The 12,056-nt window shown below is 57.5% G+C and overlaps 1 protein-coding gene across 1 annotated transcript; it reads right to left on the bottom strand.

The window, feature by feature from the left end:
* Positions 1-2,867: 2,867 nt before the first annotated feature.
* Positions 2,868-10,235, bottom strand: TMEM151A (transmembrane protein 151A). The gene is made up of 2 exons (XM_032414831.1): positions 10,020-10,235; positions 2,868-7,750 (listed from the first exon to the last, which is right to left on the bottom strand). The coding sequence occupies exons 1-2, from the start codon at positions 10,092-10,094 to the stop codon at positions 6,419-6,421; spliced, it is 1,407 nt and encodes a 468-aa protein (XP_032270722.1). The 5' UTR covers positions 10,095-10,235; the 3' UTR covers positions 2,868-6,418.
* Positions 10,236-12,056: the final 1,821 nt, after the last annotated feature.

The raw sequence follows: 12,056 nt of genomic DNA, 5'->3' as shown, positions 1-12,056 counted from the left end.
AAGCTGACTTCTAGGAGCTTTTTGCCTTCACGTAACTGGGCCACAGCACTCCTTGCCCATGCTGACTCAGGGATGCATCCAATTTTTGGCTGGACGCCTGATCCTCCTTACCCTTTCCAGATACACCCTGGCCACCTCAGCGATGACTTTCCTCGGGAGCTCCAGAGAATAGATGGCAGCGTGGATGACATGAGAGAGGATGAAACTCGTGGAAAAGGCAGGGGCCAGCCACCTGGGGGAAGCTCTCGAAGGGGCCTTGGGTCCTGGGCCCAGATCTATGGAGGAGACACGAGACTGCGTGGTTTACTCTGGGTGGGGAGGCAGCTTACATTTCCCTGGGTGCCCTTCTTGGGCCCATTCACTTTCTGGGGATCATAAAGCTCCACCTCAAGTGAGGCCGAGCGAGGCAAAGCTCCTGTGGCTGGTCCGGGCCCTGGGCTAAGTGGCTGCAAGACTCCATCCTCAGGGCACAGTAACCCCGGATGTTGGAGGTGTCCATAGGAGCGCAGGAATCATTCACTTAGCAATACTAAGTGGACATTTATGGTGTGGCCGGCACTGTGCCTGTAATTTTGGGCTGGCTGCTGGTGAAGCACGTGTCTGTGTCATATGGTGTCTATTCATAATTAATAATAATACTAGTACTAATGATTATAGCTGAATGTATTGAGCATTTATGATATTGGGGCCCTGTTTTAAGCATGGTACCGTATGATCTTATTCAATCCTTATGACAACCCTCTGAAGTCAGTAGTTTCTTTTTTTTTTTTTTTTAAGATTTTATTTATTTATGTGACAGAGAGAGACACAGCGAGAGAGGGAACACAAGCAGGGGGAGTGGGAGAGGGAGAAGCAGGCTTCCCGCCGAGCAGGGAGCCCGATGCGGGGCTCCATCCCAGGACCCCGGGATCATGACCTGAGCTGAAGGCAGACGCTTAATGACTGAGCCACCCAGGCGCCCCAGAAGTCAGTAGGTTCTATTATTACCCCCCATTTGATCTGAGAAGACTGAGAGAGAGGGTAAGTGACTTGCCCATGTCATAGTGGCAGATTTTGTCCGACTCCAAGATCTGCATCTGTGACCATCTGCCTCCCATAGCTTTAGTTCTAATAGAAGAACAAATAATAAACTTGTACACACTTACATAGAAATTATTGCAAGGATAGCAGTGGGGTTGGTAGGGGATGGATTTAGACCATCAGGACTCGCACACAAGCAGAGCCCTGAGTGGTGAAGGGAGCAAGGGAAGAGCTAGGGGAAGGAAGAGAGCTCCAGGAGGTGGGACAGTGTGTGCCAAGACCCCGGGGCAGCAAGGAGCTTGGCTTGTTCTAGGATCAGGCACGAGGCCCCTGTGACTGGGGCTTTGTAAGGAAAGGGGGGCAGGCTCCAGGTAAGCCTAGGGACATCTGCCAGAGTCCACAGGGATCTGAGGGCCGGGGCAGGAGCCTGGACTATATTTGATGTTTGGTAGGGGGCACCAGTGTATGTTGAGTCAGGTGGAGTTGTGATCTGATTCACATGTGAAGATGATGCTCCATGGGCTGAAGGGGATGAGTGAAAGGGAGGCTTGTGGAGTCTGTGTAGTCATTGGAGGAGGGTCCCTGGGCACCTGAAGCCAGGTGGTGGCTTGGGATGGAGAGGATCTGGGGACTGCTCAGGGAGCTGCTGTAGGTAGGAATCCCGGGTGGTAGATCTCATGTGGGTGGGGGGAAGGAGGTGTTCATGGATGAAATGCTACAGCTTGTGGGTCTTCTTCAAAATAACCCAGGTGCAGCAGGGAGAAGAGGGAGGTGTGTGTGCGTGACGTGAGAGTGGTCACGGTGGGTGACGGCTGTAGAGCTGGGCCTCATTGCACCCATCTCTCCACTTTTGTGGTGCCTGAAATGTTACATAATAAAAAGTTAAGAAGGAGAAGGAGAGGATTGGCACGTAAATGTCTGGCTTAAGCAACGGGGTGAATGGTGGCGCTCTTTCCTGAGATGGAAAAGACACAGAGGGGCAGAGTTGGGTGCAGGTTGGAAGTCAAATGCTCTGTTTTGGCCATGCTGTCCCAGGCTTCAATCAGAGAGTAAAGGCAGAGGCCTCTGGGATTTTGGAACAAGGCTCTGTCCCCTTCCTCGACATCATTCTCCTTTTAAGAATTCTCCTGACTCGATGTTGGCTGTAACAGAGACTGAACACGTGAACATGAGACAGCAGGAGACCAGGAGATGGGAGCTGTCCAGAAGACACTGGGGTTCGTGATTCTCTTCTCTACCTGGTTGTGCAGGCCCAGTGATCCCCCATCGTGAAGTAGAAGTGGGTCCAGCGTTTATCAACTATCCATCGCACACAAAAAACCACCTCAAAACTTAGTATCATGAAACAACAAGGATTTCTTATTTCTCACCAACCTGTAGGTCAGCAATTTGGGCTGGGAGCAGCCTGGGGATTCTTCTGCTAGTTACACCCGGGGTCACTCCTGTGGCTATCTATGGTCATCTGTGATTTGATTGGGTCTGGCATATCCAAGATGGCCTCATTCCCATATCTGGAAGCTGATGCTAGCTAGCTCTTGACTAGGGACCTTAGTCTTCCTGCACACAACCTGTCATCTGTCAGGAGGCGAGGCTGAGTGTCTTCACAGCGTGGTGGTCTTGGGGCTCCAGGACACCACAGGTAGAAGTTGCAAGGCCTCTCAAGACCCAACCTCTCCAGGTGCAAACATCACATCCACCACATTCTATTGGTCAAAGCAAGTCACAAGGCTGACCCGGATTTAAAGAGCAGGGAAATAGATTCCACCTCTTGAGGGGGAAGCTGTGAAGAATTTGTGGCCATATTTAAGCTATCATGGGTCAGAGGGCCCCAATAAATGACCTGAGCAGATTGTTCTGCCCCCAGTTGGCCCACATCTGTCACGTCACCACCTTCTTCCCTCAAACCAGCATCATAAAAAGGTTGGTGTTCATTTTGCAGACCGCTCTGTAGATGTCTATCAGTTAAGTATGGCATTTGGCTCAGTGGCTGATTGCATTTTTGAAGATAGTCACTAGGATATCTCCTCTCCAACATGCCAATCTTACAATGTGATGTTGACAAGCTTCCACTGAGAGGTGGGGTCTTATATTTCCTCCCCTAGAAACCGGGTGGATCTTCTTAATAACCTTTACCAATAGAAGGGGTAGAAGTGGTGTGCGTGACTTCTAAGGCTAGATCATAAAGGGCAATAACAGCTTTTACCCTGTTGATACACTTGTCCTTGGAAGCAGCCACCATGTTACGAGGGAGCCCGAGCTGCATGGAGAGGCCCTCTTTGGGTGTCCCAGTCAATAGACCCAGTTAAGCCCTCAGCCATCAGCCAGCGCCAACTGCCCAACATATGAATTAATGAGCCTTCTGATGATTCCACCCCTGGCTTTAGAATCTTCCAGCAGAGGTTCTAGATGTCCCAGAGCAGAGATAAACCATCCCTGTTTGCTCTGTCTGAATTCTTGACCCACAGAAACCAGGAGAGATAATAATGATTATTGATGTTTTAAGCCACTAAGTTTTGGGGTAATTTGTTATGTAGTAGTAGATAATTAACATAGGATGCCAGTAATAGAAACAAGAAAAAAAAAAAAAAACAGTAGCTTAAAACAAACTAGAAGTTTATTTCTCCTTCTTATTGAAAATCTGGAAGTAGGCAACCCAAGGATAATATGGAAGCTCCTATGGTGTCATCAGAAGCCCAGGGTCTTTTATCTTGTTGTTCTGCTAGCCTCAGCACATGAGCACAATTCTCAAGGTCACATCCTGATCCAACATTGCTGCTGGAGTTCCAACCATCACATTTGCATTCCAGGCTGAATGCAGGATGAAACAAGAGGACAGAACTAGCCTTCACCGATATTATTTCTATCTCAAGGAGCATTCTTAAAAATCCTTTCCAACACCTTCTGCTTATATCTCATATCCTAAAATTAAGTCACAGCATCACACTATATGTGCAAGGGAGGCTAGAAATGTTGCCTTTTAGCTGGGCTCATTGCCATCTGAAGTAAAACTGGGGTTCTGTTGTTGAGAAGGAGAGGATAGTGGATCATAGCTAGCAGGTAGTTCGTGACTGTGGTGTTAGAGCAGGAGAATGGAAGAAGGAAATCTTCTTCATGGGCAGGAGCTGGAGCCAGGAAACCTCCCCTCCCACACTCCTCCCCCACAATGTCCATGCAGCTTCCTTAAATGCTTGGGTACCATAGTTTTTTCAAGTTGCTTCTGAACAAAGAACTGACTTCACTCCCAAAGAAGCGAGGCAGTGATGCCCAGGGAAAGCTTTGGTCTAACACCACCCTCCCCCCATGGCCAGCAGGCAGCTGGACTTCACCTAAAATTCTAGCATGTGGCCCTGACCTTGTCACTTACCTGCTCAGCCACGTTCGTGGTTCTGGTTTGCCCCGGCTTACGGACAAATTCTGGGTTTGCTATCGAAGGTCTCAGCCAACTGTTTCACAGCTCTTTTCTTCTTCCTCCTCCTCACACCTTGCTTCATGCCCTGCATCCAGGCCTTTGTGCGGGCAGTCGCACGGCCCAGAACACCCTCTGCCCCGTCTCTTCCCCGGGCGAATCCCTCCTGTTCCCAGCACCTTCTAGAGCCACCACTAGCTCTTCTGGGGCCTTTGTGCAGGTGGGTGCAGCTCCATGCCGGGGCTTGAGGAGTGGCCCACAGGCTGGCTTCCACCCACACTTATCCTTCAGCCCAGTGCCCTGGCAGAGTGAACACCCTGCATGGCCGTACATGGGAAGATGCCACTGCCAGGAGTGAGTGAGGCCCTTCCTTTGCCCTTGTTCTCGGTCTTCAGATCTCATGGGCTGATGTGGGGCTGGCTGTTTCCCACCCTGTATCCTCTGACATGCTCAACGCCCACTCCCCCAAACACCAGTAGCCATCGGGGGCACTGAACTTGCACCACAGACCATAGCTCTTTTCTTCCACTTTGGTCTCTTAGTCCTCAGCCTGCCCAGCTGTGGAATTAAAACCCCCACTGGGCTGGAAGACGGACCACTTGGACAATGCGTTAGAAGTGACCCAGATACCAGTTGGTTGGAATCAGCTGCTCAGAGCAATTCAAACCTGAGTATCGGGCCCTCAGCTGGACAAGGGGGTTCCCTTTCAGCTTACCCTGTTCCTGGGAACACTGGAGCCCAACCCAGCATCCCCTTCCAGAACTGAGCATTGAATCGCTGACCCCGGGTGACCCATTGTTCTTGTAGTGGCCTTGGACCCACCACTTAGGAATGCAACGTGAGAAGACCTTCCATTTCATACCTTTTATTTTATCTGCATCTTCTCTGCTTCCTCCCTCCCCCACTGGCCCCTGAGAGGTGGTGGAAACCCCAGTTGGAAAGGGACTACTCTCTCCTCCCTGGAGGAGGGATGGTGTCCCCTAGGCCAGGCCCCACCAGTGGGAGAAGCAGGGGCCTCTACGGCAGAGCGGGTGCATCGTCCAAGAGGCTGTGGCCGAGGCCGAGGTCCCTCGGATGCCCTGTGGCCCTGGGCCCCGTGGGTCATCAGGAAGGTGAAGAGCAGAGAAGTCTGGGGGAGCAATGAGAGGGCAAAGCCTGGGTGTGTGTGCGTGGCTGATAGAGGTGGAGGTGGACTTTGGGGGGACAGGAGCAGAGACAAGGAGATGCAGGATCAAGGCAGGGCCCTGAAAAGGAACCCCAGGTCATAGGGGAGCTGGATGTGGGAGAGGGTACACCAGGGAAAATCAGGAGGCCACGGGGGACAAGGCTGTGCTCCAAGAACCGGGCTCCCAGTACAGGGGCTGTGCCACTGAGTCTGATCGGGGACGACCCTGAGCAGAGACCAGAGGGCAGGCAGGGAGGGGCAGGTCGGGGGGAGGATGGGGACTTGGGGCTGGTAGTGGGGCCAAGGCTGTGGAGCTGCCACATCCAGCTCCTCAGCTTCGTGGAGGCCAGCCCGACCGACCGGGCATGGCCCCAAACCACCAATTTGTGCTTCTGGGTTGCTCGAGGGCTCCCAATGTGGCCTCGGCCGTGCAGGGAAGAGCCCAGAGGCAGCCCTCGGCTGCATGCAACAGCTGTCCCCAGGACTCCTCCCCCACCCCAGGCTTTCTGGAAACATCCCCCCCGGCCCCGCCCAACCTGAGAGGGCCCTAAGCTGGATCACCAGCCGCTGCACAGGGTGGAACATGGTGGTGGTGGTGAGGGGAGTCATGCTGGGACAGTTCACAGACTCCACTTCAGTGGGGGTGTCCATTCACCCCCAAAATGACCCTGGGTCACTGCGCTACAGTCTGTTTAAGGACTCTACCCCACCCCCACCCCTCGTGTGCTGGTCTGTTTTCCCCTTCCTGTCTCGGACAACAGCTACTCAGGCATCGGAGCCCATGGCGGGATGGTGGGGAGGAGGCCACTCCAGGGACCATGGGGGTCTCAGAGTGCACCCTGCCCGTCCCCCTGGCAGCCGCTATCACCATGGACAATGAGCACCGGGAAGTAAAGGGCGTCTTCGTAGCATGGTGGGCTTTCCAGGGGCTCTGTGTCCTCCCCACGGCGCCCCAGCGGCCCCCCGCTCAGGCTTCGGAAGACCCCCGGTGTGGCCCGGCCCCCAGCTCCCAGGGAGAGGCGGCTGCGGCTGAAAGGCAGGCGGGGCCCGCTGGGCCGGGCGGGGGGCAGCGAGCTGCTGCTGAGGGAGCGACGGCAGCGCGGGCAGCCCCGGAGGAAGGCGCCAGAGCTGGCGCCCATGACCACAGCCTCCGAGTAGCTGGGCACCAGCTGCCGGTTGGAGCAGATGTGCCACTCCAGCTCGGTGAAGTCCACCGTGGCCACGCGGGAGAGCGGGGGCCCGCTGGGCACGGCCCCGGGGGGCGGCGAGCTGGCGCCGAAGAGCTTCTCCACCTGGTAGTGCACGTGGGCCGTGCCGTAGGCGGCCACGACGCGCAGTGGCCAGGACAGCGTGGCCGCCGACACCAGCCAGAAGACCCAGGCGCGCGCGTACCAGGGCGGGCTGCGGGGGTCCGCGAACACCATGAGCGACTCGCGGAAGTCCACGTCCTTCAGGTGCATGCCCTCGCGGGCCTCCAGGTAGTCGTCCAGGCCCTCGTTGGCACTGAAGAAGCGGGCCCTCTGGGTGAGGTACGAGGCCTCGGCCTCGGCGCTGCCGAAGCTGAAGCACTTGGTGAAGCGCAGCCGCGTGGCCGCGTGCTCGGCCAGGCCCACGAGCTCCTTGGACACGTCGCGGACGCCGTGGGCGGAGTAGTCAAACTCGCCCCGAGCCGTGCGGCTGTCGGCCCTCTCGTGGTAGACCTGCGTGGTGGTGTAGGCGTCGCCGTTCCGGTAGCGCGTGATCTGGCGGGTGCGGCGCACGTAGTGGTAGCTGGTGGCCTTCCACCAGACGCAGGGCGGCGCCTGCTGCAGCCGGTGGATCAGGGCGAGCACGGTGCTGGCGTCCGCGCGCGGCGCCTGGCACGACCGCACGTGGCAGTGCCAGCACTCGGCCAGGTAGAGGAGGTAGAGGAGGGAGACGAAGGCCAGCGGGATGTACAGGTAGCCATCGGAGCAGGGGCTGGCTGGGTAGGTGGGTGGTGGGCCCCCGGCCCCACGGGCCAGCGCTGCCTCAGGCCCCAGGACCAGCCGGGGCACCGTGGCCAGGCGACACCAGGCCACCACGGCGCCGCAGGCATGGATGAGCAGCGTGAGGAGCAGGCACTTCCAGTGCGACTCTCGGCACAGGGAGCTTCCCAGGGACTGTTTCAAGGGCCGCTGCTGCAGGGTGGGCAGAGAGGGGGAGAGGCGGGGGTCAGGACAGGCCAGCGGTTGGACCTGCCCCTCTGCCTGAGCCCTTGGGAGGAGCTGGGGCTCTGCTCCCCACTCCACAGAGGAGGAAACTGAGGCTCTGAGGGATTGAGCATCTTGCTCCAGACCTCACCCTTCTGGCTCTCACAGTAGAGCTGCAGGATTCAAACTGGGGCCTCTCTGCCCCCGCCCCCGAGCCTGTCCCAGTAGAGGTGCCCCATCATCTCTCAGTCGAGGGCACCTAGGACAAAACAGACCCATCTCTGCCAAGAAAAGGAAGGGCCCCCTGAGTGGCCATTTAGAAAACTGATCTCTGGTCCCAACTCTGCCCCTAATTTGCTGTGTGGTCTTGGCCATATTCCTGCCCTCTCTGGGCCTTGCTTCCTGGACCTGCTGGACCTGTTGGCACGGGGTCCTAAGGGTGAAGAGCATGGGCTCCATGGCCCAGGATTCAGTGCTGGCTCCACCACTTACTGGATGACTTGGACAGGTCCCTCATCCTCTCTGGACCTCAGTCTCCTCATCTGTAAACTGGGGCTTTTGCGAGGTTTCAACAAGATCTTATGTGTGGCCTTCTCAGCATGGGGTCTGGCCATAGCAATAAATATTATTACTGTTACCCTGAGACTCCCTCGGGTCCCTTGGTTCCACTTAGAGACTTGGGAGAAGCTTTTAAGTAAGAGAAGAGGAAGAGCTGGGAACGGAGGAGGTGTGAGTCTGGGGGGGGGGGCGGGGCAGATGGAGCATCGTCCTCCACTCCCCATCTGTGCTGCGAGGGAGGGGGTGGGACACAGCTGCTGGGCAGCAGGGCCACTCCTTGGCCGGGAGGGTTTGGCCTATCCTCCTGGGCAGGGCTCCCAGCCTGGCCCCCACCTCACCTCTAGGGTGTCTATGGAGAGAGAAGTGGGGGACGGGGGAGGGAGTGGAGAAAAGAAGGAGAAGGAAGAAAGAGGGGGCCTGGTGAAACAGCAGAGGTGGAGGTAAGGGCCACCTCTCCAACCCCGGCAACACCAGGTCTTGAGAGATCCAAGAGGAGAGGAAATGCCCCCAGCCCAGCCCAGGACAGCCTGCCCTCCCCCGCAGTCACCCACCACACGGACACATCATCACCATGACCTGCAGGGCCAGTCAGATGCACACGCCCACACGTCCACCCCCCACCCCATGTTTATCACAGACCCACCAACCACAGATGTGCACGCGGCCTGCTCATCCCAGACCCCGGGCCCTCACCAGCGCCCAAGGCACGACCCCTCACAACCATCACAGGGTGCACAGGTGCACGCACTCACCCACCCGCACACACCTCACCCAGACCCACCCAGCACAGGACACACACATGCATATGCCGGTTACACATTCACTGAAGCCCAGATCCACACCAGACCCTCACCTGACCACAGTGCACATCCCCCAACCCCGCCCCTACTGCAACCTGAAATCACACCCTAGAGTCTACAGGAGAGACCCACCCACGACAGAACACGTTCACGCATCACATCAGCCAAGCCAAGCAGCCACCAGACCGTCACCTGACTCTAGCTCACCCGAGATGTGGGGAGCACGGACTAGCACTCACACACCCACAAGCACACTACATCCATCCAAACACGTACACAGACCCACTCACCACCTATCACCCCAACACCCCACACAGGGCCCCACACCTCCGCAGATCCTTTTCTTGGCTAGGGCTGAGGAGAGGCCAGTGTGGGGGTCCCAGCCAGCAGGATGGGCCCTCGGGCCTCACCGCGGGGAGAGGGACAAGGGGTACCAGATGCCGCCTCCTTTCCTCTTTCCCCTCCTCCCTCCGCTCCCTCCCCCAAGTCCCGACTACTGCTGCATTGCAGGCGCCGCCCGGGCACCTCGTGAGCCGCTGGGCTGGGCTGGGCTGGGCTGGGCTGGGCGGGGGGCCTGACCCCCGGGGCCTCGGGGGTGAGGGGCAGCGCTGCGGAATGAGGGCGCGCAGGGGCCAGGCGCTGACGTCACAGGAGGGCGAGGAGGGATGAAGGGGCTCCCGGGGCGGGAGTCGCCCCCTCCTCCCTTCCCAGCCCCCCCACCTTGACCCCCCACGCGAGCCCCTCGGCTCGCCAGACGCCGGCTACCCTAATGACGTCATTGGCAACCGGGGTTTTGAGACTTCCCCCCTCAGCGCCTGTCCCGGGGTTTGCCCCTTCCGTCGTCCCCCTCAGCCCCGCTCCAGCCCTGGCTCCGGCCCCCCGACACACGGCGCCGGTACCTCCTCCCGCAGCGGCTCGCCGTCCGGGATGAACGCGGGCACCTCCCCGCTGTCGCCTCCGCCGCCCTCGGGCATGGTGTCCTGGCTGCTTGGGCGGCCCGAGCCCGGGCCCGGGGCATGATAGGGGGAAGCGCAGAGGGCTGCGGCGCGGCCCCGAGGGCGTCCGCTCGGCTCGGCGGCCGCGCAGGGAGTGCGCCGAGCTCGAGCCCGAGCGCGGCGGAGGCGGCGGCGGCGGCGGCGGCGGCGTTGGCGGCCACGGTGCCCGGCGCCCCGCCCTCCGCTGACCCCGCCCCCGCGGCACCCGCGGCGCCGCCGGCAGCGCCTGGTACCGCGGGCGCTGCCCCCGCCCCCGAGAACCCCAGGCTGGCGGACCCAAGCTTGGGTTCCCCTCCCGCCGCGCTTGCGCTTGCGCTTGCGACCTTGGCCGAGTCCTTGTTCTTGGGGCCTGTTTCTCCTGCTGTAAAATGATGGGGGATGGATCTCAAAGGTGGGTAATGCCCCCGGCGTCCTGTCTCTGCGGAGTAGGCCCAGGCCTAAGCCCACCCAGACCCCACCCTGGAAGCCTTGCTTGTAGGGGAAAAAGCAGTTACAACCCAGAAAGGTGTGATACGCCTCATTCGCTGGACAGAGGTGCTGGGCTTCACTTAAGAGTCCAGGCAGGTTGGGGGCCAGGACACCCAGGGTCCTAGGCTTCCTGACCTTGGGCCTGCACTCTCCACCCCAACCTCAGTTTTCCCACCTGAGAAATGGGAATAGAAAGGTGCACAAGCATTCATCATGAGGTACAAGGGAGTGGGATCTGTCCTTCATGGGAGGATGCCCTCCCAAGGACTGGTGGCGGCACTGCTGCTGCCTGGCCCTCAGGGGCCTCAGACCTTCACACCTGCCCCTGGGTCTGGGCTAGCCCTCAAAGTAGACAATTAGTTGGTGGGACATAGGGAGCTGCAATGCTAGGTGAGTTTTGGGTTGCTTTGCCGCTTTTTTTTCCCCCCAAAGAGAAACTCAGAAAACATTCAGTTCAATATCCCTACCCATTTAAAGATGAGGTGATTGAAGTGATAGAGTAAAGGAGTGGCCCAGGGCTTCATCCGTTTATTTATTATTTATTTATTGGACACAGATGTTTATTGGGTATCTTCTATATCCAAGTATTGTGTTGGCACTGTGAAGACAAGGGTAGGAGTGGAGAATGACATTGGCCTGGTCCTAATAGAATTTATATTCAGGGCAAACTGGTGTACCCAGAAGGAGCCTGGAACCCAGCTTCTGGCCTCAATCCCCAGCCAGGTCAGTCCTCTGTTCCCTTCGTCTCTCTGAGAGGCACAAGTTAAACTGATTCCTAAAGAATAACTAGGCTTTGGACAAATGGATATGAGGGGGAAGGGCATCCCAGGTGGAGGGGATTTCTGAGCAAAGGCACGATTAGATGACGTGGGCTGTGTTTAGAAAGTAGGAAAGTCACCTGGTGTAACTGGACACTGCGTAGCTAGAGGCAGGTTGCAGAGGACCTGATTTTGCTTTCTAGAAAGTGGTGGCTGAAGGTGTGTGAGAGAGGAGGCCCCTGAAGACTACTATCTCTGAGGAGGGTGAGAGTGGTCACAAACTGGGCAGAGAGAAAGGAACACCCCCGGCCTCAGGAGTGAGGCTTGGAGGCGGGGGCATGTCTCACTTTAAGATGGACTGCAGGGCCAGCAGTGACTCAGGAGTTTCAAATGCAACTTCAGGAGGTGGATCAGCACACCTCCACCCCCAAATCGGTTGGACCACGGGAGAGTTGATGGGCCAGGCCTGGTGCAGGATCCTGTCCCGACTATACCACCCACTCTCTAGGACTCAAATCTTCTGGAGTTTTCAATATGTGTAATGGGTATGTGTGTGTGTGTGTGTGTGTGTGTGTGTCTTTCGGTCTGTCGAGAAAGAGAGAGAGAGTGTGTGTGTGTGTCTTTCGGTCTGTCGAGAGAGAGAGAGAGAGAGAGAGAGAGAGAGAGTGTGTGTGTCTTTCGGTCTGTCGAGAGAGAGAGAGAGAGAGAGAGAGAG

This window comes from Phoca vitulina, unplaced genomic scaffold, assembly GCF_004348235.1.
Source record: "Phoca vitulina isolate PV1807 unplaced genomic scaffold, GSC_HSeal_1.0 scaffold16, whole genome shotgun sequence".
Lineage (NCBI taxonomy): Eukaryota > Metazoa > Chordata > Mammalia > Carnivora > Phocidae > Phoca > Phoca vitulina.
The sequence above is the reverse complement of the archived record's forward strand: the minus strand, read 5'-3'. Positions and strand labels throughout refer to the sequence as shown.